At 46.6% G+C, this 27,014-nt stretch overlaps 1 protein-coding gene across 1 annotated transcript in view; it reads left to right on the forward strand.

The window, feature by feature from the left end:
- RAB18 (RAB18, member RAS oncogene family) overlaps positions 1–27,014 on the forward strand; it is a 102,940-nt gene that overhangs the window by 60,274 nt on the left and 15,652 nt on the right. Inside the window, exons 3-5 of the mRNA XM_063922012.1 lie at positions 175–236; positions 7,594–7,666; positions 15,954–16,072. Coding sequence (XP_063778082.1) covers positions 175–236; positions 7,594–7,666; positions 15,954–16,072 — 254 coding nt within the window. The remainder of the gene's footprint in view (positions 1–174; positions 237–7,593; positions 7,667–15,953; positions 16,073–27,014) is intronic.

Below are 27,014 nucleotides of genomic sequence, written 5' to 3' on the forward strand. Positions count from 1 at the left end.
GGTAGATACATCACCTTGCAGCGTTGCATGAGTGGACTTGTCCACACATAATAAGTCATTGTTTTACTAGTTCCTGTATTGGTTGGAACAGAAAAGTTAAATTGACTAACAAAAACCTTTTTTTTTCTGTTTTCATCTCCTTCAATATAAATAATGTTATAACTTGTTTTGTAGGTGTTGACTTCAAGGTGAAGACGATTTCTGTTGATGGTAATAAAGCAAAGCTTGCTATATGGGTGAGTATGGAAAGAACAGCTTTGGTATAGTAGTGTTCTATACACTACCGTAATTCAAGAGCTACGAAAATTGTAAACTTGGCCTAAAGGGATGACTCGCTCACTTCCTCTCTTCTGACATTCCCTCCATTATCCTAGGCAATTTCAGCATCCCTATCAATATTCCCACAAAATCCCCTGCCTCTAAACACCTTAACCTCACATCTTCACTTGGTCTCTCCCAGTGGACCTTCTCACCCTCCCATGTGAATGGGAGCTCACTGGATCTGGTCTTCACTCACTGTTGTGATGTTTCTGATTTCTCCAACTCCCCATTTTCCCCCTCTGACCGCCACCTGCTCTCCTTTAACTTGTCTCTCTGCTTCGCCATCTCTACCTCCGAAGGCTACCTTCACTAAGCATAACATTGAGGCTATTGACACCACATCCCTATCCTCCCTGTTCAACTCGCTTCTCTTTCTTATTCTCTCTCATGCCCTGACAGCCACTTTCCTGTATAATGCATTCCTCATTTCTGCTCTTGACTCTCTCGCTCCACCGACCACAATACACCCTTGCAAATGAACACCTCAACCCTGACGCACCAAATGCACCAGATATTTGCAAAATACTCGCGTACTGCCGAGTGACACTGGAGGAAATCGCGCTCTAAGGCAGACTTCCTTCATTGATACCATCCTCTCCCTCGCTAAATAGTCCTACTTCAAGAATCTCCTCTACTCCCAGTCTTTCAACCCCTGGCACCTCTTTGCTACCCTCAACTCCCTCTGCCCACCCCCACCTGTCTCCCCGCCTCACTCTCTGCTCTTTACCTTGCCACTTACTTTGCATCCAATATTGACGCCATACGTCAGGCCATCACATCTCACCAGTCCATCAGCAACCAGCCACCTCCTATCTCTTACCACTCCTCCCCATCCCTCTCACCAACTCTGACATCTTTCTCCCATGTATGTGATGAGGAAGCCATGGCCCTCATCTGCTCCTCTCCCTCCACCACATCCCCTACTTGACCCTATCACCTCTCGCCTCTTCCGCTACCTTTCTCCTTGTGCCTGTTCCCTTCTTGCCCACCTTCTCAATCACTTCATCTCATCAGGCACCGTCCTTTCTGCCTTCAAGCATGCACTCTTCTACCATATTTTTAAAAAACATACTCTTGATCCAAACACCCTCTCCAACTACAGACACATCTCTCTTCCCTTTTGCCTCCAAGCTCCTTGAGCGTATTGTCTCTAACTGCCTTTCTTTCCTCATACTCACTGCTTGACCCATTCCAGTCTTCTGTCCCCTCCGCTGCACTGAAACTGCCCTTACAAAAGTCTGCAATGACCTCCATGCTGACAAATTTAAGGGCCACTACTCTCTGCTTATTCTTCTTGACCGCTTTTTACACTGTGGACCACCCTCTCCTTCTGCAAATCCTTCACTCCATTGGTTGCATGATACTGCCCTCCCTTGACTGTCCTCCTACCTCTCTGACCTTTTCCTTCTGTCTCCTCATGATTTCACCCCCCCTTCACTAACTGTAAGTGTCTCCCAAGGTTCTGTTCTTGGTCCTATCCTTTTCTCTCTGTACGTCCTCCTTTAGGTGAACTCATTCGTCCTTTTGACTTACAATATCATCTCTATGCTGATAATACTCAAATCTACCTTTCCTACCCTCGGCTCTCCTCACTCTTACCTTCAATTGTCTCACTGCTATCTCTTCTTGGATGTCCCAGCGCTTTCTTTAACTTAACATGTCTAAAGGCCCCCATACACTAGTACAATTTGTCCCTTTTCTATACGATTTCGACACATCGGGACGATAAATCATGTGAAAATTTTCACATTGTGTGTCATTTACTTCTGATCCAATTCACGGTCCCGTGTGCATTAGATCGGATCCAGAGATTGCCACTGCTGCACCAAGGATACATTGTATCCTGGAGCAGTGAATAAGATCGCATGCGAAACATCGTATGCAAATTGACCACATACGATTATAGCCGGTGAGGCGTTGCTGAGGTATCTCATGCAAGGCTGTGTGCGATACCTCGGCTTAATGTATGGCCACCTTAAGACTGAGCTGATCTTCCCAGCCTCCAGCACAACCTCACCTTCCAAAATGTCATTATCTACTGATGGCACAGCTATCTCCTGTAGCCCCCAAGTGCCTGTCTTGGAGTAATCATTGAGTCCTCCCTCTCCTTAAAACCACACATTCAGCACCTCTCACAAACCTGCCGTTTTCATCTTAAAACTATTTCCAGGGTCAGAACCGTTCTCAAGGAGGATGCTACTAAGACCCTTATCCACTCACTGGCCATCTCCAGACTGGCCTACTGTAATCTCCTCCTGACTGGCATCCCTGACAAATGACTTTCTTCACTCCAAACTATCCTCAATGCTGCAGCCCATCTTCCTCACCAAAAGCACTACATCCACCTCCCCTCACCTACAAGCCCTTCACTGGCTTCCCTTCCCTTTCAAAATCCAATTCAAGCTTCTCTCACTCTCCTACAAAGCACTCACCCACTCCTCTCCCATTTACATCTCTGACCTTATCTCCCTTTACTCTCCCACCTGTCCTTTTCGCTCTGCTAATGCATGCCGACTCTCCTGCCTACTGATTACTTCCACTCCTACCTCCAAGATTTTTCACGTGCTGCTCCCTTTCTCTGGAATTCTCTACCTCATCACAGAGGAGTGATTGTTCCCCAACATGTATGTTACATGAAGTGACCAGGATGACCCAACTTTTTGTCAAGTTGGCTGAAAAGTTCTCTGCATTCTGTACATGGCATACATAGGGGATTCAGCAGTCTGTGCCACTTAATGCGGTCACTTCTAGTTAGAGTGAGTCTGCTTGGTAAGAAGTTACACTCACAGTTGATTAATGCTTTAAGGACGTTAAGTGTCCTATCCACACTTGCTTTTGAGCAAGCTCTTGATTTCCTGTTGATACTAATACTGCTTTTCTCATTGTAAGTACTGTGTTGTTGCTGAATTTAGTAACCATTTCTTGTTATAACTGTACATTTCATACACCTTCAAGTATTATAATAGATTCTGCTGTAGTATGTTGCCCTATAGTTGATATGGGTTGGGATTGTGAGACCGGCAGTGGTGATCCCGGCAGTCAGCATATCGCTGACTGAGGGGTTTTCAGCAGCTTGGTGTACACATTGCACACTTGCATGGCGAATATACACTCCCCTTGGGCGGCGACTATCTGCCCACAGGAAAACAATTTTACCAGCCTAGAGGGGGTGACTTATCAGGTCACCCCCTCTGTCCCTTCCATTAACGATAGACAGTGCTAATGGTCGAAGTCAGGTTATGGTGAGACAGAATTGCTTCAAATAAGAAAGCTACAATACTCGTGTCCGTAGCAGGACCTACTGATTGAATTGTAACTAGATATATTCCCTTTCAGTGGTGAAATAAAAGTGAATTGTTATGGATCTAATCCCATAACAGACTTGTGAAGACACATCTTTGTCAAGGTTTCAAGTTGAATGGCGTAGTACCTTCCCAAATTACCGTAGCTGTAGGATTGGACTCCTATGCCAAGCAGCCTTTGATTATAAACTGCGTCACAGTGCAAAGTACATCAGTGATTCTGAGGAAACGATCTGAAACGCCTGGACGCCTTTCAGCTTTTATAGCTGATTCAGGACTGAGATTTTGCTGCACACCTCTAATGCAGTCCTGAGTACTGCATTAGAATCCTAACCATCTCATGCGGGAATCGATCTGCAGGAATGCATCAGGAGAGTCCTGCAAATGTAATGGCCCCCATACATATGGGATTTATTGGGGCAGTGCTCTGATCTGCCGATGGGTGGTTTGGGTGATCGGGAATATTAAAGGGACTTAAAAGCATTTTTAACATGATATATTTCCCCACCGAATTGCTGATCATCAATGGTTGGCAGATACGGTTGGTTTATTGGCGTTTCCGGCGGGGTCGGGGAATTGCCTCTCAGAGGTACGGGGGCAATTTGTATGTCCCACTCTTTTTGTCAGAAATTAGAACTACAGTAAGGGGCATTTTAGAAAGCATATGTTTAATGATTGGTTAAAGACACTTTACACAAAGCCATGTCCAGTACATGTTCTTGCTGATAAACTGACTGTTTAAGAAATGTTCTGCATATCTCATTTGACTGCTCTCAGACATTTGTTCCAGCCATATCCTGGAAACGGGATACATACGGGAGACCGGCAGATAGGATGCCGGATGTCACTATCTTGAAAGCGGAATCCCGGCAGCGAGTTCTCTCACGCTTTTGTCCTGCACACCATTCAGGGCCAGTGTCATTGTATTGTGGAATGATACGCATAGGAATAATATTCATGTGTGCTGGGAGAAATTGAGGCTTATAGGACAAAGGGCTGATAATTTACATCATAATAGTACAACTAGAATACAGAATATTTTGTTTTTTCATGGTTTTATTGACCAAACATTCAGTGTTGATTGGAAGAGCAGCTATGATTTAGGGCTTAATTCAGACCTGATTGCAGCAGCAAATTTGTTAGCTAATGGGCAAAACCATGTGCAGTGTGTGTGTGTGTGGGGGGGGGCAGATATAACATGTGCAGAGAGTTAGATTTGGGTGGAGTGTGTTGACACTGAAATCTAAATTGCAGTGTAAAAATAAAGCAGCCAGTATTTACCCTGCACAGAAACAAAATAACCCACCCAAATCTAACTCTCTCTGTAAATGAAATATCTGCCCCACCTGCAGTGCACATGGTTTTGCCCATTAGCCAACAAATTTGCTGCTGCAGTCAGGTCTGAATTAGGCCCTTACTTCCATTAAGTGGAGTAATTGAGTCAGATGTTTATAAAATAAAGCGCAAGACAACCCAAAAGGCGAAATATCCAGAAAATACTGTTTGTTAGCATTTTTTTCTCCTGACAGAGCAAAGATAACAAAGTGTTTTTTTTTTTTTTTTTATTGAAATTAAATTGTAATATGTTAAATAAGACACACAATGGGCGGGATTCAATTCTTGCCACCCCTTTCCACACTCGTTCTGTTTCTGCCCTCAGGGACGTTGTATCATTATTTCAGTTTGCTACCCCCGAAGTAGCGAGTTACCCAACCCTTTACACAGCTAAACCGGATTACTATGGGCGCAATATGCGTGATAACGGAAATCATTTTAGAAAGGAAATTGGGCGTGATATTTGTTTTGCTTGCAAAATTCACATTCACTAATGGCCAATATCTTCTGTAGAGACATTATTTATTTGCTTCATGAACCAGAAGTGCAGAAAGCTTTAAATATGCAAACTTTGCATCTGTAGCTTGTACACTTTTACAGAAAGTTGGGTTGCAGCATGGAGTGTATTGCCAGTTCGCTGTTTTTTTCTGTTATAAAAAATCTGCCACCTTTTTTCTCTGGGACTGTCTAACTGAAAATGGAATGAATAGTGCCATTAAAAATATTGTACTGGTGTGCTTCACCAACATTCTTTTAGTTTTTTACCATCTGATTCAAAAAATATTTAACATTTACCACATTAAAATGGCTGCTGGGGACATTGTGTGCTTGTGAACAAATTAGAAGTCCCGTTTTCTATGATTGCTTCTGATTGGTTCTCGTTCTCATAGCTGCAGTCAGCAGCATCACACAGTGCTAGTGTATCAACCAGGGCTGTGAGGTGAACCACTAACTGGGCTCTGGAAACCAGAAGCAGGGAAGAACCCCCTGATCTCTGGTGAGCGGTTCCCACCCTGGGAAGGGTGCAGTAATACATGGAACATTCTACACTGCACTTAAATGAATTGGGGTTTTTTTTTTTTTGGTTTTTTTTAAAACTATATTACATAGAACATTCTGGGTGGAGGTCTGTCCTATTAGTTCTGATGCCAGCACTTATCGGGGATTGTGTTTCACCTGCCCCAGTCAGAGGTAACCTGATCCCTGATAACTATCCGTTTTTTTTTGTTTGTTTTTTTTGGGGGGGGGGGGCGCATCGGGGCTACAGAAACGCGTAGGTCCACGTCTTTTTGTGGTTCCCATGTGTCTCCATGCAAAAACAGGTAATTTTGCACACCGAGGCTATAGGCAGTATTCAATTGATGTTTGATCCCTTCTGACGGAAAGAATCAGACAGTTCAGCATTCAATTTGCGGCCAAATCTGACAGGTTTTGCCCTTTTTCGACAATGTCAATCCGACTTTTTTTGTTAAAGTCTGTTTGACATTGTCGAAAATGGGAGTAAAACCTGGCTAATCCGCCAATCCACGTGTTTTCTGACAAGTCGGAATTGCTGACAAGTCAGAAAAACGGCAGGACCATTGAATAGGTCGAATCATGATTCGACCTAAAAGTCAGAAACTGCCGCGTTTCCGACTAGACGTCCGTTTTGACTTCAGTTGAATACTGCCCTATAAATGGATAGTCCGATAATGACTATTGCGCAAAAATCTTGTTGAAAGTTTGTTTTGTTTATTTCCATTCAATAAATTACTGTGGCTAATAGGATACCTCCCTCTGAATTTACTAAGACTGGTCACACATTAAATACAAGCTAAATGAAGCTGCATCACTATATTTATTATACAATATAAAGAATTAGAAAATACTTAAAATACCGCCCTAAATGTCTAGTTACATATTAGTCGTGGTAATTTACAGCGGCTTAATGCCAAACGACAGGGCTATTCAGTTAGCTCCGAAGCAGGTTTTTCACAGATGAAAACTTTTTAGGGTTAATTGGATACCCCCTTCAAAATGTAATTAAGAAAGCATACAAAGGCGCAGGACCCAGCCATCTGGTGATTGTTGCTGCTACTCGGTGACTGATCACAATGCTTTCAAATGTTAGCTTTTCCGGTTTTATAAGTTGTCTTGTGCTCAAAAGTTACACAATGATGTTTGCTGGCAACTAGAGATAAATATATATTTGTTTCGCAGGTACGATATGCTGTGTAGGTTTGTCTAGATTGTGTGCTTTGTATAATGTAGGTACAATTATTTACATGATACATTTAGATCCCCGGCCAATTTCTGCTGTGTTTAGATCACACACGTTCCTGATGTGCTCTGGTGAAACTTCTACCCAGCGAGTTTAGAAATGTAAAGGTGATGTTACTATTTTATGAGTGAACCATTTGTTCCATAAATATTCAGATTCATTTTATTTTTTTAATGAATTCTTAAGTTGGGTAAAAAGCTCAAGCAGGCAAAATCCAACAAAACCCAAATGATGTGCTATTATACTATTTGTCCACATGATGGTGCTGTAGGACAACGTAATGTTTGAGAATATTTAGGAATCTTAAAACTTTTTGCTGTTTGTAAGATTGCGAAACATACTGTAACTATAGACCCATTTTAAATTGATTTGTAGGACACTGCCGGACAGGAGCGTTTCCGAACACTAACGCCGAGCTATTACAGGGGTGCTCAAGGTGTTATATTGGGTAAGCTGTATATTGCATTGTATATACATGTTATTTCAATCGTCTGTTTTCCCTGTATTTTCCTACACAAAAATAAACTTTCTGTAGTTTAAGTTAATGTAAAATTAACCCACAGAAAAAAATAAAAGATGTAATGAAAGGTAAGCTGCTGGACAGAATTTTAGTGGGTGTTGGGGATGAGAGGTATGATGAAATAGGTGTTGCAAAAAGCATTGCAAAATAAGCCAATGCTAAAGCACTATAGCATAATATGCAAACAAGTCTGGAAGGTGTCAAGAAGCGGGAAAGTACTAGCTTGGATTAGAACTAATATATATTGTGTATGTGTATATAATGTGTGTGTGTGTTCACGCTAGGCTGTTTTAGCAGGGCGCCGTGCCCTGCCTGATTTTTAAAGGACAAAATGCACCCTACCCCTTTTGCGGTGTCCTGCTAAAACAGCTTGCCCAATGCCGCTGTGTAAATAGATGCAACCCACACGGCATCTATTCACGGGATAGCTTGGGGGAAGCGGAGGTGCTGGGCACGCCCCCACTAGTGGCATTGAGGGTGCCGGCCCGATAGTGATACCAGCAGGGCGTGGGAAATTCTCCTGCAGCACCGGCGCTTAACTGCCCCACCAAATTCCTGGGGGGAACCATTCTATGTATATATGGTAGAGATGGCTGGCACTCCTTGGGGATGAAACAAATGTATATTTTACATAGGGCGGCACTCAGTAAAAACTCTGAAACGCTGACTACATTTTGGGAGTCTTTGTGTTTCATCCAGACAACTGAGTGCCGCCCATTGTAAGATAGATATAATATATATGTGTGTGTATATAGAGGTAGATAGATAATATATTTACACTCTCTTCCTTCAGTGATTAAAGGAAAATAAGTAGATCATGAAGTACTAAGCCCCAGGGCCCTACACACTAGAAGACCTGACCATTGTGGAAGATCAGCAATTTCCCTTGAACTTCCCAGAGCCCTGACGAACAAAATTGATTGTACAAACTAATCTTTCGTCTTTCAAATTGTTTGAACAATTGCTATCTTTGGAATTGGCACATTTTTAGCATATTTTAATACTGGGAAGGCATTTCTGGATGTGTGGGCAGGGCTGTAGAAGGGGGAACCAATGGAGCTTTTTTTTTTTTTTTTTTTACCCACTGCCCCACCAATTTAATAAAAATCCACTGTGCCACCAACTTAATAAAAAAATTATTATGGGTTCAATAATATATTTCTCTCACGTCCTAGAGGATGCTGGGGTTCACATTAGTACCAAGGGGTATAGACTGATCCACCAGGAGCCATTGGCACTTTAAGAGTGCCCCTCCTACCAGACTCAGTTTAGAAAATGTGCCCAGAGGAGCTTGTCACAGCTAGGGGAGCTCTCCTGAGTTTTCCTAGAAAAAGTTTTATTAGAGTTTGTTATTTTACAGGGAGACTGCTGGCAACAGCCTCCCTGCAGCGAGAGACTGAGGGGGGGAGCAGTGTCCGCCCTGCGGGTCTGAGCCACTGTCTCCGCTGACTGGACACTGAGCTCCAGAGAGGTCAGATCGCTCCCCGCCACAGGGGATCGCTTGCCCCAGCAGCATGCCGCCACCCCCCCTGCAGAGCTGAAGAATCGGTGGCGAGCGAGACACTGACCCTCCTAGCAAGCGGGGGAGTCGGTGTGAAGATGGCGGCAACAGGGTAGGAGCGCAGTATTAACATGGTGCGGCGCTGTGAGGGGTGCCCTGAGCCAGCGCTACACACTACACTGGTTCAGAAGCCGGTCGGGGTCCCCGGATCCCAGTCGGCACTCAATCCTCAGGCCAGTATAATCACTTGAAGAGTGGGAAGACAGCGCCATTTTGGGTGCGGAGCTTCTCCTCAAAGCGGACCCAGCAGCGTTCAGCGCCATTTTCCTGCCTGCACAGCGCTGACCAGGAGAAACAGGTCCCTCCACAGCAACTCCAGCTATCTGTAAACGGTACCAGGGGGTTGTAGAAGGGGGAGGGGGGGGCGGGGGCTGCAATACGACTGTGTATCCTATTAAGGTGCACAGTCTGCGCTGACAAGGGGTCACGGTGTGTGGGTTGGCTCCAATCTGTGTCTCTCTTGCCATTCTTGGGGGGGGGGGGGGAGGACTCTGTCTGCCCTCACCTGTGTGTGTGTGTGTGTGTGTGTGTGTGTGTGTGTGTGGGGGGAGTGTTTGGTGGTCCACTTTAACTATGTCCAGGGACACTGTGGCATATGCTTCAGAGGATATGTCCTCCCAGGATGATCCCATTCCATAGAATCAGGATAGCACTGGTTTATCACAGATTCCAGCAAGAGAACCTGAGTGGTTTTCCTCTATCAAATCTTGGATTTCTCAGATTTCAGACAGGGTTGCAAGTAATGAATCTGCAACCCAGGTATTACAGAACTCTATGGCAGTATGGCCTGATTCTAGTACCTCAGGATGCTCCGCTATATACCCCCACAAACGTGCACTTGTTCATGTCACGCAAGATGACACTGATACTGATTCTGACACCACAGACTGTAATGGGTATGTGTTGCTTGGGTCTGCCTCTCTTGCAAAGGGGGTGCATTTGATGATAGAGGCTAGGAGGGATGTGTTGAATATTAATGATACCACACCTGAGCAGGTTGAGGAGGCTTTTTTCACTGAAAATAAGAGCGCCTCGCTAACCTTCCTGCATCAAAGGAATTAAATGCTATATTTGAGAGAGCATGGGAAAACCCTGAGAAAAAATTCCAGATCCCTAAAAGGGTCCAGGTGGCATTTCCTTTCCCTGAGGAGGATAGAAAAAAAATGGGAAAACCCGCCGATTGTTGATGCATGTGTCCAGACTCTCAAAAAAGGTGGTTTTACCTGTTCCGGGATCTACCGCCTTAAAGGAGACGGCTGATCGTAAAATATATAATACACTTAAATCAATGTACACTGCTTCGGGGGCCATATTACGTCCCACTGTTGCTAGTGCATGGATTGCAAAGGCTATAGTAAAGTGGTCAGGCACCTTACTTGAGGATTTGGATACAATGGATAAGGGCGATGTTGAATTGTTTTGCGTAACAGTCACAATTTAGCAGGTTTTATGGTAGAATCCATGAAAGACCTGGGTTCCATGGCTGTGGGAATCTCTTCCATATCTGTTTCAGCTCGTTGGGGACTTTGGCTGTGCCAGTGGTTGGCCGACGCAGAATCCAGAAGAAGTGTGGAGTCCCTACCCTACACAGGTCAGGCTCTCTTTGGGGAAGCTTTGGATGCATGAAAATCCACGGCTACAGCGGTAAGTCTCAGTATCTTCCCTCAGCTGCACCTGCTCCAAAGAAATCCTTCTCTTCATCAGCATCACAGTCCTTTCGGCCTAACAAGGATAGAAAGGCCAAACAGTCCAATACCTTCTTTAGGGGAGGTCGAATTAAATCCAAAAAACCTGCTGCGGCAGGTTCCCAGGAACAAAAACCTGCTTCAGGTATGCCAAAGTCCTCGGCATGACGGTGGACCGCGCGCGCGGCCTGGAGTTGGGGCCGGTGGGAGCGAGACTCAAACAGTTCAGTCATGTCTGGGTATTGTCCGGCCTGGATCCCTGGGTGATAGATATTGTGTCCCAGGGATACAGGCTGGTATTTCAAAATCTCTCTCACCGATTTTTCAAATCAGGCTTGTCAGTTCTACTGGCAGACAGAACTGTCCTACAAGAAGCTGTCCAGAAGTTGGTGGAGGCACAGGTCATTGTACCAGTGCCTCCTCATTTGCAAACCACAGGTTACTATTCAAACCTTTCCATGGTACCGAAACCGGATGGTTCGTCAGGCCCATTCTGAACTTAAAATCACTGAACCCCTTTCTAAAGGAGTTCAAGTTTCATGATGGAGTCTCTAAGGGCGGTGATATCAGGTCTGGAAGAGGGGGAATTCCTGGTATCCCTGGATGTCAAGGATGCGTACCTCCACATTCCGATTTGGCTGCTGCATCAGGCTTATCTCCGTTTCGCATTACTAGACTGTCATTTCCAGTTCCAGGCCCTGCCATTCGGCCTCTCAACAGCACCGAAGGTGTTAACCAAGGTGATGGCAGAGATGATGATTCTCCTCCGCAAACAAGGGGTTAACATCATTCCATATCTGGATGATCTGCAGATAAAGGCATCGTCCAAGGAGAAGCTGTTGCAGTCCATTGTTCTCACAACCCACCTACTCGGTCCACGGCTGGATTCTGAACCTTCCAAATTCACATCTGGAACCAACCCAGAGGTTTTCTTTTCTGGGGATGATCATTGACACAAGTGCAGAGGGTGTTTCTTCCGCAGGAAAAGAATTTGGTGATGCAAACAATGGTCCGGGCTGTCCTGAAGCCACCCCAGGGGTCTGTTCATCAATGCATTCGCCTTTTGGGAAAGATGGTGGCCTCTTACGAGGCTCTCCAGTACAGGAGGTTCTATTCTCAGGCCTTCCAACTGGATCTCCATTACAAGTGGTCAGGATCTCCTCTCCACATGCACCAGAGAATTCGTCTGTCACCAAAGGCAAGGATTTCTCTCCTCTGGTGGTTGCAAATGTCTCGCCTTCTGGAGGGCTGCAGGTTCGGAATCCAGAACTGCATCCTTCTGACCACGAATGCAAGTCTCATAGGTTGGGGAGCGGTCACCCAAGGGGATACATTCCAAGGAAGATGGTCAAATCATTCTTCCAATAAACATTCTGGAACTAAGATCCGTGTACAACGGTCTTCTCCAAGAGTCTCATCTTCTACAAGATCAGGCACTTCAAGTACAGTTGGACAATGTGACGACGGTGGCCTACATAAACCGACAGGGAGGTACAAAGAGCAGGGCTGCAATGTCAGAGGTAACCAGAATCCTCCTCTGGGCAGAAACGCACGCATTGGCGTTGTCGGTAATCTTCCTTCCAGGAGTGGACAACTGGGAAGCAGACTTCCTCAGCAGACACTATCTCCATCCAGGAGAATGGGGCCTTCATCCTGAAGTGTTCACAGACGTGATCAGTCGTTGGGGCGTGCTTCAAATAGACATGATGGCCTCATGTCTCAACAAGAAACTCCAGAGGTAATGTTCCAGGTCAAGAGACCCACAAGCAGTGGCGGTGGATGCCCTGGTAACTCCGTGGGTGTTCTAGTCAGTGTATGTGTTCCCTCCACTTTCACTCATTCCAAGAATTCTGCAACTCATGAAGAGAACTAGGGTTCAGGCAATTCTCATTGCTCTGGCCTGGCCAAGGCGAGTTTGGTACGCGGATCTTCTGGATCTACTGCTGGAAGAACCGTGGCCGCCTCCTCTTCGCGAGGACCTTCTGCAACAGGGGCCGTTGGTTTATCAGGACTTACCGCGGCTACATTTGACGGCATGGCGGTTGAACGCCAGATCTTAGCCCTTAAGGGTTTTCCGAGCAAGGTGATTCCTACCCTGATACAGACTAGGAAAGGGGTAACGTCTAAACATTACCATCGCATTTGGAAAAAATGTGTCTTGGTGTGAATCCAAGAAAATTCCTACGGTGGAGTTTCAACTTGGAAGGTTTCTCCTCTCCCTGCAAGCAGGTGTGGATATGGGTCTGCGTTTGGTATCCATAAGGGTCCAGATTTCGGCCGTATCCTTTTTTTTTTTTTTCCAGAAACATTTTGGCTACCCTCCCTGAGGTTCAGACCTTTTTGAAAGGGGTTCTGCACATCCAGCCTCCCTTTGTGGCGCCGACGGCACCCCGGAATCTTAATGTGGTGTTGCAGTTCCTGCATTCTGATTGGTTTGAGCCTCTACTGGAGGTTGACGTCAAGTTTCTCACGTGGAAGGTTGTCACTTTGTTGGCCTTAGCTTCTGCTCGACGTGTGTCGGAGTTGGGGACCTTATCCTGTAAAAGCCCTTTTTTAATCTTCCATGAAGATGGAGCTGAGCTCAGGACGCGTCAGCAATTCCTTCCAAAGGTTGTGTCGGCATTTCATATCAACCAACCTATTGTGGTGCCAGTGGCTACTGACTCCTCAATTCCATCACAGTCCTTGGACGTGGTGAGGGCTTTGAAGATCTATGTGAAGAGGACTGCTCGTCACAGAAAATCGGACTCTTTGTTTATCCTGTATGATCCCAAGAAAATTGGGTGTCCTGCTTCTAAGCAAACTATTTCTCGCTGGATTTGGTTCACTATCCAGCATGCATATTCTACGGCAGGATTGCCGTGTCCAAAATCTGTTAAGGCCCACTCTACTCATAAGGTGGGTTCTTCCTGGGCGGCTGCTGGCAGTCCTTTTTTCTCTCAACAGTAGAGAAAATTACAAGCACCATAAACCTCTGAGTTGTAGCACAGGTATAGGATAAATACCGCAGCACTTTCCCAATGAAGGCTCTGGACTCCTGGAGCAGGATAGATTTCTAGGAATAAAACATAATGGAAAAGGCGCTCATAGTGCAGACTGTTTATTCAATTTAAAAACCGTAACAGGTCCACGGATGGTATAGCGTGGCCTGTCTGACGCACTGTGTCCACCTGTGCAGCTGCTCCCACTGTCCGATCCAGAGAGGTTTCCCGACGAGTCACTGCTATACCATAGCCGGCGGCGCGGTGTGTGGTCCCGGGTGGCGACCAGCGGGTATGCAGTTTGTGCCAGTGGAATTTCTTTAAACCGTGTGGTAACCAGCCCATAGTGTGTGCTATATGGTATGAGTCCTATATAATTTGTCCGTGGACCTGTTACTGTTTTTAAATTGAATAAACAGTCTGCACTATGAGCGTTTTTTCCATTGTTTTATTCCTAGAAAAAAAAAAAAAAAAAAAAAATTATAAAAATATATATATATATATATATATATATATATATATATATATATATATAATATATATATATATAATATAGCTTTGTACTGTGTGCTCGGCACTCACTCTTAAAAGGTGGCATATGCTGCGGTGCCCTCCTGGAGGCGAAAACCTCTGGATACTGATAGGTAAAGAAGGCGGCACTCAGGCAGACGTTTGTTGCAGTTAAAACTGTGGTCAGTTTAATCCGACATGTTTCGGGGTAATCACCCCGTCCTCCGGGTCATCGGACGGGGTGATTACCCCGAAACATGTCGGATTAAACTGACCACAGTTTTAACTGCAACAAACGTCTGCCTGAGTGCCGCCTTCTTTACCCATCAGTATATAGATAGTAAGTATGTATGTATGTATGTGTATATGTGTGTATATGTATATATATATATATACAGGTTGAGTATCCCTTATCCAAAATGCTTGGGACCAGAGGTATTTTGGATATCGGATTTTTCCGTATTTTGGAATAATTGCATACCATAATGAGATATCATGGTGATGGGACCTAAATCTCTGCACAGCATGCATTTATGTTTCATACACACCTTATACACACATCTTGAAGGTAATTGTACCCAATATGTTTTATAACTTTGGGTATTAAACAAAGTGTGTGTACATTCACACAATTCATTTATGTTTCATATACACCTTATACACACAGCCTGAAGGTCATTTAATAGAATATTTTAATAACTTTGTGTATTAAACAAAGTTTGTGTACATTGGGCCATCAGAAAACAAAGATTTCACTATCTCACTCTCACTCAAAAAATTCCATATTTCGGAATATTCCGTATTTCGGAATATTTGGATATGGGATACTCAACCTGTGTGTGTGTGTGTGTGTGTGTGTGTGTGTGTGTGTGTGTGTGTATGTATATATATATATATATATATATATATATATATATATATATATATATATACACACACCTATATGGATATACATAGATGTGTGTGTGTGTGTGTGTGTGTGTGTGTGTGTGTGTATATATATATTTATTTATTTATTTATTTATTTTGAACCCATTACAATTTATTACGTTGGTGGGGCAGTGGACGGAGACGCTGAGCGGTCAGCGGCTCAGATATGAAGCCGCTGGCAGGGAGGAGAGCGATGTCACTTTGTGTGCATCGCTCATCGCGGCTCCGTACACATGCCGTGATAAGCGATGTCACAAGTGACATTGCTCACATTGAGCATGTAGCACGGCCAACCGTCGACCTCCAATAAATGAACTCGGGTGCGCGCATCGTTGATTGGAGGGCCATACACTAGATGATGTGAACGATATATCGTTCACATCTGCAGGAAATATCCTGTAGTGTGTATGGCCCTTTAGTTTTATCTATAGTAAAAACAAAATTGTGCATTACAATAGTTGACCCTTGCACACTGCTTACGTTATTCATGTGCTTGTGTTATTGGACTTATCTAGTTATTCACCGTTTTCTACACTTTTGCCTTTCAGTTTATGATGTCACACGCAGGGATACATTTGTTAAGCTGGACAACTGGTTAAATGAGCTGGAGACATATTGCACAAGAAATGACATTGTAAAAATGCTGGTTGGAAACAAGATAGACAAGGTGAGACACTAGGCACCCTCTGCCCGCTGTGCTGTGTACTGGACATATGATGTGGATTTTTGGTTCCTTTGCATTTGGAAATCTAGTAAAAGTACTTTTACACCCCTAGTGCCCTTATTTTCAATGCAGACCGGATCGTAGCCCTGCAAAATTTTGCAGGGCTACGATCAGGCATACTGACATGCGGGGGGACGCCCAGCACAGGGCTAGTCCGCACCGCATGTCAGGCCCCCCCCAACCCCCACTCCGTCCCTTGCAGAAGCACAAAATCATTGCACAGCGGCGATGCTTTTGCCCTCCAGGAGTAGCTCCCGACCAGCGCAGCTTTTGCGTGCTGGCCGGGAACTACTCGTCGCTGCCCGGGTCGCAACGGCTGCGCGTGACGTCGCGCAGCAGCTGTAGCCCGGCCACGCCTGTGTTGGCCGGACCACGCCCACAAAATGGTGGCCCCGCCTGCCCAGCGACCGCCTCTGCCTGTCAATCAGGCAGAGGCGATCGCTATGCAACGACAGCCGTCGGCTGTCAGCCATGCGCAGGCGCACTTCTGACCTGATTGCTGCACAGCGATGAACGGCCGCGTGCGATCAGGTCAGAATGACCCCCTTAAATGTGTTCCTGGCATACAGTATTAGAGCTCTTACTGCCTTGTGCCCAAGAAAGTCACCAAGTTGCATTGTGTGCCAAAGACCATCTGAGCAAAACTTTCCCTTTATGGCATGAGTAAAGAGGCTGAAACAGTCATAGTAGTGCTAAATGAGAAACCCAGATTTGCACTATGCTGCTGTTGTAGGTTACAAAATGCAGGTGTTTCTCCCTTTAGTTGTATTACATTAACCTGCCGTTCTATTCGAGCTCTGTAATTATTTGCGTTGATTGATGAGAGGTTGGTTTATGACCAAGGGAGTAAATTCCTGGTCTAATAAAAGCACCATATTCCCCTGTCTTTTTACCACTTACAAGGACGTGTACTAAATGGCTGAATTGAAATGATGCATAGATTCTAGAAAAAAAAATTTCAAGAATTTCTCGAATTTACCAATAATACAACACATCTATTAAACGTGTGAGTCCGTATTATTAGCACAAAGCAGATTCATGTGGCAAACACGAAACATGCACAGTGGTGAGAGAAAAGATTACACGGCCTGATTGGGTTTCAGTTTCCATCTCTTTACTCTTGCTTAAGTGTTGTATCTTCAGAACTGTGGAGAGGCTTGAAATCCAGTTGGTTTTCTTTTGGTTTTTGTTAACCCTAACATCATTTGAGCGTAATGTAGAGCAGGGTACACAAGCTTTTTTTTTTTTTTTCTGTCTAATGTCCGATTGGGTGTGGTATAGAAAATCTACAGTGTCTAGATCGACAGTCAATAGGTCGACATGAACTAGGTTGTTTGGCACAAAAGGTCAACATGGGGAAAAGGTCAACAGTGCTTAAGGTCGACAGGTACAAATGGTTGATATGACATGGTAGACGCACACAAATGGTCAGCATATATTTTTGGGAATTTTTTTCATGTTTTTTACATTTCTCTAACGTCCTAAGTGGATGCTGGGGACTCCGTAAGGACCATGGGGAATAGCGGCTCCGCAGGAGACTGGGCACATCTAAAGAAAGCTTTAGGACTAACTGGTGTGCACTGGCTCCTCCCCCTATGACCCTCCTCCAAGCCTCAGTTAGATTTCTGTGCCCAACGAGAAGGGTGCACACTAGGGGCTCTCCTGAGCTTCTTAGTGAAAGTTTTAGTTTAGGTTTGTTATTTTCTCTGACGTCCTAAGTGGATGCTGGGGACTCCGTCAGGACCATGGGGATTAGCGGCTCCGCAGGAGACAGGGCACAAAAGTAAAAGCTTTAGGATCAGGTGGTGTGCACTGGCTCCTCCCCCTATGACCCTCCTCCAAGCCTCAGTTAGATTTTTGTGCCCGGCCGAGAAGGGTGCAATCTAGGTGGCTCTCCTAAAGAGCTGCTTAGAGTAAAAGTTTTGTTAGGTTTTTTATTTTCAGTGAGTCCTGCTGGCAACAGGCTCACTGCTACAAGGGACTTAGGGGAGAAGAAGTGAACTCACCTGCGTGCAGGATGGATTGGCTTCTTAGGCTACTGGACACCATTAGCTCCAGAGGGATCGAACACAGGCCCAGCCATGGAGTCCGGTCCCAGAGCCGCGCCGCCGACCCCCTTGCAGATGCCGAAGAGTGAAGAGGTCCAGAAACCGGCGGCAGAAGACTTTTCAGTCTTCATGAGGTAGCGCACAGCACTGCAGCTGTGCGCCATTGTTGTCAGCACACTTCACACCAGCGGTCACTGAGGGTGCAGGGCGCTGGGGGGGGCGCCCTGGGCAGCAATGAAATACCTATACTGGCTAAAAGGTACATCACATATAGCCCCTGGGGCTATATGGATGTATTTAACCCCTGCCAGGTCTCAGAAAAACGGGAGAAGAAGCCCGCCGAAAAGGGGGCGGGGCCTATTCTCCTCAGCACACAGCGCCATTTTCCCTCACAGAAATGCTGGTGGGAAGGCTCCCAGGCTCTCCCCTGCACTGCACTACAGAAACAGGGTTAAAACAGAGAGGGGGGGCACTTATTTGGCGATATGATTATATATATTAAGATGCTATAAGGGAAAAACACTTATATAAAGGTTGTCCCTGTATAATTATAGCGTTTTGGTGTGTGCTGGCAAACTCTCCCTCTGTCTCTCCAAAGGGCTAGTGGGGTCCTGTCCTCTATCAGAGCATTCCCTGTGTGTGTGCTGTGTCGGTACGTGTGTGTCGACATGTATGAGGACGATGTTGGTGAGGAGGCGGAGCAATTGCCTGTAATGGTGATGTCACTCTCTAGGGAGTCGACACCGGAATGGATGGCTTATTTAAGGAATTACGTGATAATGTTAACACGCTGCAAGGTCGGTTGATGACATGAGACGGCCGGCAAACCAATTAGTACCTGTCCAGGCGTCTCAAACACCGTCAGGGGCGTTAAAACGTCCTTTTACCTCAGTCGGTCGACACAGACACGGACACTGACTCCAGTGTCGACGGTGAAGAAACAAACGTATTTTCCTTTAGGGCCACACGTTACTTGTTAAGGGCAATGAAGGAGGTGTTACATATTTCTGATACTACAAGTACCACAAAAAAGGGTATTATGTGGAGTGTGAAAAAACTACCTGTGGTTTTTCCTGAATCAGATAAATGAAATGAAGTGTGTGATGATGCGTGGGTTTCCCCCGATAGAAAATTATTGGCGGTATACCCTTTCCCGCCAGAAGTTATGGCGCGTTGGGAAACACCTCTTAGGGTGGATAAGGCGCTCACACGCTTATCAAAACAAGTGGCGTTACCGTCTCCAGATACGGCCGCCCTCAAGGAGCCAACTGATAGGAGGCTGGAAAATATCCTAAAAAGTATATACACACATATTGGTGTTATACTGCGACCAGCGATCGCCTCAGCCTGGATGGGCAGCGCTGGGGTGGCTTGGTCGGATTCCCTGACTGAAAATATTGATACCCTTGACAGGGACAGTATTTTATTGACTATAGAGCATTTAAAGGATGCATTTCTATATATGCGAGATGCACAGAGGGATATTTGCACTCTGGCATCAAGAGTAAGTGCGATGTCCATATCTGCCAGAAGATGTTTATGGACACGACAGTGGTCAGGTGATGCAGATTCCAAACGGCACATGGAAGTATTGCCGTATAAAGGGGAGGAGTTATTTGGGGTCGGTCCATCGGACCTGGTGGCCACGGCAACAGCTGGAAAATCCACCTTTTTTACCCCAAGTCACATCTCAGCAGAAAAAGACATCGTCTTTTCAGCCTCAGTCCTTTCGTCCCCATAAGGGCAAGCGGGCAAAAGGCCAGTCATATCTGCCCAGGGATAGAGGTAAGGGAAGAAGACTGCAGCAGGCAGCCCATTCCCAGGAACAGAAGCCTTCCACCGCTTCTGCCAAGTCCTCCGCATGACGCTGGGGCCGTACAAACAGGTGCGGTGGGGGGTCGTCTCAAGAGTTTCAGCACGCAGTGGGCTCACTCGCAAGTGGACCCCTGGATCCTACAAGTAGTATCCCAGGGGTACAGATTGGAAATTCGAGACGTCTCCCCCTCGCAGGTTCCTGAAGTTTGCTTTACCAACGTCTCCCTCCGACAGGGAGGCAGTATTGGAAACATTTCACAAGCTGTATTCCCAGCAGGTGATAATCAAAGTACCCCTCCTACAACAAGGAAAGGGGTATTATTCCACACTATATTGTGGTACTGAAGCCAGACGGCTCGGTGAGACCTATTCTAAATCTGAAATATTTGAGCACTTACATACAAAGGTTCAAATCAAGATGGAGTCACTCAGAGCAGTGATAGCGAACCAGGAAGAAGGGGACTATATGGTGTCCCTGGACATCAGGGATGCTTACCTCCAGGTCCCAATTTGCCCTTCTCACCAAGGGTACCTCAGGTTCGTGGTACAGAACTCACTATCAGTTTCAGATGCTGCCGTTTGGATTGTCCACGGCACCCCGGGTTTTTACCAAGGTAATGGCCGAAATGATGATTCTTCTTCAAAGAAAATGGACGATCGCCTGATAAGGGCAAGGTCCAGAGAACAGTTGGAGGTCGGAGTAGCACTATCTCAAGTAGTTCTACGACCGCACGGGTGGATTCTAAATATTCCAAAATCGCAGCTGTTTCCGACGACACGTCTGCTGTTCCTAGGGATGATTCTGGACACAGTCCAGAAAAGGGTGTTTCTCCCGGAGAAGAAAGCCAGGGAGTTATCCGAGCTAGTCAGGAACCTCCTAAAACCAGGAAAAGTGTCAGTGCATCATTGCACAAGGGTTCTGGGAAAAATGGTGGCTTCTTACGAAGCGATTCCATTCGGCAGATTTCACGCAAGAACTTTTCAGTGGGATCTGCTGGAAAAATGGTCCGGATCGCATCTTCAGATGCATCAGCGGATAACCCTGTCTCCAAGGACAAGGGTGTTTCTTCTGCGGTGGCTGCAGAGTGCTCATCTACTAAAGGGCCGCAGATTCGGCATTCAGGACTGGGTCCTGGTAACCACGGATGCCAGCCTGAGAGGCTGGGGAGCAGTCACACAAGAAAAAAAAAAAAAAAATTTCCAGGGAGTGTGATCAAGTCTGGAGACTTCTCTCCACATAAATATACTGGAGCTAAGGACAATTTACAATGCTCTAAGCTTAGCAAGACCTCTGCTTCAAGGTCAGCCGGTATTGATCCAGTGGGACAACATCACGGCAGTCGCCCACGTAAACAGACGGGGCGGCACAAGAAGCAGGAGGGCAATGGCAGAAACTGCAAGGATTTTTCGCTGGGCGGAAAATCATGTGATAGCACTGTCAGCAGTGTTCATTCCGGGAGTGGACAACTGGGAAGCAAACTTCCTCAGCTGGCACGACCTCCACCCGGGAGAGTGGGGACTTCATCGGGAAGTCTTCCACATGATTGTGAACCGTTGGGAAAGACCAAAGGTGGACATGATGGCGTCCCGCCTGAACAAAAAACTGGACAGGTATTGCGCCAGGTCAAGAGACCCTCAGGCAATAGCTGTGGACGTTTTTGGTAACACCGTGGGTGTACCAGTCGGTGTATGGGTTCCCTCCTCTGCTTCTCATACCCAAGGTACTGAGAATTATAAGACGTAGAGGAGTAAGAACTATACTCGTGGCTCCGGATTGGCCAAGAAGGACTTGGTACCCGGAACTTCAAGAAATGCTCACAGAGGACTCATGACCTCTGCCGCTAAGAAGGGACTTGCTTCAGCAAGTACCATGTCTGTTTCCAAGACTTACCGCGGCTGCGTTTGACGGCGTGGCGGTGGAACGCCGGATCCTAAGGGAAAAAGGCATTCCGGAAGAGGTCATTCCTACCCTGGTCAAAGCCAGGAAGGAGGTGACCGCACAACATTATCACCACATGTGGCGAAAATATGTTGCGTGGTGTGAGGCCAGGAAGGCCCCACGAAGAAATTTCAACTCGGTCGATTCCTGCATTTCCTGAAAACAGGAGTGTCTATGGGCCTCAAATTGGGGTCCATTAAGGTTCAAATTTCGGCCCTGTCAATTTTCTTCCAGAAAGAATTGGCTTCAGTTCCTGAAGTCCAGAAGTTTGTCAAGGGAGTACTGCATATACAACCCCCTTTTGTGCCTCCAGTGGCACTGTGGGATCTCAACGTAGTTCTGGGATTCCTCAAATCACATTGGTTTAAACCGCTCAAATCTGTGGATTTGAAATATATCACATGAAAAGTGACCATGCTGTTGGCCCTGGCCTCGGCCAGGCGAGTGTCAGAATTGGCGGCTTTGTCTCACAAAGCCCATATCTGATTGTCCATTCGGACGGGGCAGAGTTGCGGACTCGTCCCCAGTTTCTCCCTAAGGTGGTGTCAGTGTTTCACCTGCACCAGTTTATTGTGGTACCTGCGACTACTAGGGACTTGGAGGACTCCAAGTTGCTAGATGGTTGTCAGGGCCCTGGAAATATAGGCTTCCAGGACGGCTGGAGTCAGGAAAACTGACTTGCTGTTATCCTGTAGGCACCCAAAAATCTGGGTGCTCTTGCTTCTAAGCAGACGATTGCTAGTTGGATGTGTAGTACAATTCAGCTTGCACATTCTGTGGCAGCACTGCCACAGCCAAAATATGTAAATGCCCATTCCACAAGGAAGGTGGGCTCATCTTGGGCGGCTGCCCGAGGGGTCTCGGCTTTACAACTTTGCCGAGCTGCTACTTGGTCAGGGGCACACCCTGGCTGAGGAGGACCTGGAGTTCTCTCATTCGGTGCTGCAGAGTCATCCGCACTCTCCCGCCCGTTTGGGAGCTTTGGTATAATCCCCATGGTCCTGACGGAGTCCCCAGCATCCACTTAGGACGTCAGAGAAAATAAGAATTTACTTACCGATAATTCTATTTCTCGTAGTCCGTAGTGGATGCTGGGCGCCCATCCCAAGTGCGGATTGTCTGCAATACTTGTACATAGTTATTGTTACAAAAATCGGGTTATTATTGTTGTGAGCCATCTTTTCAGAGTCTCCGCTGTTATCATGCTGTTAACTGGGTTCAGATCACAAGTTCTACAGTGTGATTGGTGTGGCTGGTATGAGTCTTACCCGGGATTCAAAATCCTTCCTTATTGTGTACGCTCGTCCGGGCACAGTATCCTAACTGAGGCTTGGAGGAGGGTCATAGGGGGAGGAGCCAGTGCACACCACCTGATCCTAAAGCTTTTACTTTTGTGCCCTGTCTCCTGCGGAGCCGCTAATCCCCATGGTCCTGACGGAGTCCCCAGCATCCACTACGGACTACGAGAAATAGAATTATCGGTAAGTAAATTCTTATTTTCAGTGAGACCTGCTGGCAACAGGCTCACTGCATCGAGGGACTAAGGGGAGAAGAAGCGAACTCACCTGCGTGCAGAGTGGATTGGGCTTCTTGGCTACTGGACATTAGCTCCAGAGGGACGATCACAGGTTCAGCTTGGATGGGTCCCGGAGCCGCGCCGCCGGCCCCCTTACAGAGCCAGAAGAGCGAAGAGGTCCGGAGAAAGCGGCGGCAGAAGACGTTCCTGTCTACAAATAAGGTAGCGCACAGCACTGCAGCTGTGCGCCATTGCTTTCAGCACACTTCACACTGAGGGTGCAGGGCGCTGGGGGGGGGGCGCCCTGAGACGCAATAAAACATGACAGAAATACCTTACATGGCAAAAAATGCATCACATATAGCTCCTGGGCTATATGGATGCATTTAACCCCTGCCAGAATATACAAAAAACCGGGAGATAAGGCCGCCGAAAAGGGGGCGGGGCCTATCTCCTCAGCACACTGGCGCCATTTTCCCTCACAGCTCAGTTGGAGGGAAGCTCCCTGGCTCTTCCCTGCACTACAGAAAGGGTTAAAAAAAGAGAGGGGGGCACTATTTAGGCGCAGTATTAAAACATACAGCAGCTATAAGGGGAAAAACACTTATATAAGGTTATCCCTGTATATATATAGCGCTCTGGTGTGTGCTGGCATACTCTCCCTCTGTCTCCCCAAAGGGCTAGTGGGGTCCTGTCCTCTATCAGAGCATTCCCTGTGTGTGTGCTGTGTGTCGGTACGTTTGTGTCGACATGTATGAGGAGAAAAATGATGTGGAGACGGAGCAGAGTGTCTGTAACAGTGATGTCACCCCCTAGGGGGTCGACACCTGAGTGGATGTACTGTTGAAAATTACGTGACAGTGTCAGCTCTATATAAAAAAACAGTGGTTGACATGAGACAGCCGGCTACTCAGCTTGTGCCTGTCCAGACGTCTCATAGGCCGTCAGGGGCTCTAAAGCGGCCGTTACCTCAGATGGCAGATACAGACGCCGACACGGATACTGACTCCTGTGTCGACGGTGAAGAGACAACCGTGATTTCCAGTAGGGCCACACGTTACATGATTGAGACAATGGCAAATGTTTTTATACATTTTTGATAATACGAGTACCACCAAAAAGGGGTATTATGTTCGGTGAGGGAAAAACTACCTGTAGTTTTCCTGAATCTGAGAAATAAAATGAGGTGTGTGATGATGCGTGGGTTTCCCCCCGATAACAATTGATAATTTCTTAAAAAGTATTGGCTGCATACCCTTTCCCGCCAGAGGTTAGGGTGCTTTGGTAAACACCCCCTAGGGGGGATAAGGCGCTCACACGCTTGTAAGAACAAGGGCTCTACCCTCTCATGAGATGGCCGCCCTTAAGGATCCTGCTGATAGAAAGCAGGAGGGTATCCAAAAAGGTATTTACACACATACTGGTGTTATACTGCGACCAGCTATCGCCTCAGCCTGGAGGTGCAGTGCTGGGTGGGCATGGTCGGATTCCCTGCCTGGAAATATTAGGATATTATATTATTGCCTATAGAGCATTTAAAAGATGCATTTCTATATATGCATGATGCACAGCGGAATAATTGCCGACTGGCATCAAGTATAAGTGCGTTGTCCAATTCAACCATAAAATGGTCAGGTGATGCGGATTCCAAACGGCATTTGGAAGTATTGCCTTTGAAAGGGGACATTTGGGGTCGGTCTTTTAGATCTGGTGGCCACGGCAACAGCTGGGAAATCCACGTTTGTACCCCAGGTCGCCTCTCAAAATAAGACGCCGTATTATCAGGCGCTGTCCTTTGTTGGCAAGCGGACAAAAGGTTCCTCTTTTCTGCTCGTGACAGAGGGAGAGGAAAAAGGCTGCAGAGATCAGCCAGTTCCCAGGAACAGAAACCCTTTCCCGCCTCTGCCAAGCCCTCAGTATGACGCTAGGGCTTTACAAGCTCAGGCACGGTGGGGGCCCGTTCTCAATGAATTTCAGTGCGCAGTGGGCTCACTCGCAAGTAGACCCCTGGATCCTTCAGGTAATATCTCAGGGGTACATATTGGAATTCGAGACGTCTCCCCCTCGCCGTTTCCAAAAGTCTGCTTTACCGACGTCTCCCTCTGACAGGGAGGCAGTTTTGGAAGCCATTCACAAGCTGTATTCCCAGCAGGTGATAATCAAGGTACCCCTCCTGCAACAGGGAACGGGGTATTATTCCACACTATTGTGGTACCGAAGCCAGACGGCTCGGTGAGACCGATTCTAAATATAAAATCTTTGAACACTTACATACAGAGGTTCAAATTCAAGATTGAGTCACTCAGAGCAGTGATTGCGAACCTGGAAGAAGGGGACTACATGATGTCTCGGGACATCAAGGATGCTTACCTTCATGTCAATTTACCCTTCTCACCAAGGGTACCTCAGGTTATGGTACAGAACTGTCACTATCAGTTCAGACGCTGCCGTAGGGATGGTCCACGGCACCCCGGGTCTTTACCAAGGTAATGGCCGAAATGATATCCCTTCGAAGGAAGGGAATTTTAGTTATCCCTTACTTGGACGATTCCCTGATAAGGGTAAGATCCAGGGAACAGTTGGAGGTCGGTGTAGCACTATCTCAGGTAGTGTTGCGGCAGCACGATTGGATTCTCAATATTCCAAAATCGCAGCTGGTTCCGACGACTTGTCTTCTGTTTCCTAGGGATGATCCTGGACACAGTCCAGAAAAAAGGTGTTTCTCCCGGAAGAGAAAGCCAGGGAGTTATCCGAGCTAATCAGGAACCTCCTAAAACCGAACCAAGTCTCAGTGCATCAATGCACAAGGGTTCTGGGTAAAAATGGTGGCTTCCTACGAAGCAATCCCATTCGTTAGATTCCACGCAAGAACTTTCCAGTGGAACCTACTGGACAAATGGTCCGGGTCGCATTTTCAGATGCATCAGCGGATAACCCTGTCACCAAGGACAAGGGTATCCATCCTGTGGTGGTTGCAGAGTGCTCATCTTCTAGAGGGTCGCAGATTCGGCATTCAGGACTGGGTCCTGATGACCACGGATGCCAGCCTGCGAGGCTGGGGAGCAGTCACACAGGGAAGGAATATCCAGGGCTTAGGGTCAAGCCTGGATACATCACTTCACATAAATATCCTGAAGCTAAGGGCCATTTACAATGCTTTAAGCTTAGCGAGACCTCTGCTTCAAGGTCAGCCGGTGTTGATCCAGTCGGACAACATCATGGCAGTCACCCACGTAAACAGACAGGGTGGCACAAGAAGCAGGAGGGCAATGGCAGAAGCTGCAAGGATTCTTCGCTGGGCGGAAAATCATGTGATAGCACTGTCAACAGTATTCATTCCGGGAGTGGACAACTGGGAAGCAGACTTCCTCAGCACGACCTCCACCCGGGAGAGTGGGGACTTCACCCAGAAGTCGTCCACATGATTAAAAAACTCGACAGGTATTGCGCCAGGTCAAGAGACCCTCAGGCAATAGTTGTAGACGCTCTGGTAACACCGTGGGTGTACCAGTCAGTGTATGTGTTCCCTCCTCTGCCTCTCATACTCAAGGTACTGAGATTGATAAG

Source organism: Pseudophryne corroboree, chromosome 5 (genome assembly GCF_028390025.1).
Source record: "Pseudophryne corroboree isolate aPseCor3 chromosome 5, aPseCor3.hap2, whole genome shotgun sequence".
NCBI lineage: Eukaryota > Metazoa > Chordata > Amphibia > Anura > Myobatrachidae > Pseudophryne > Pseudophryne corroboree.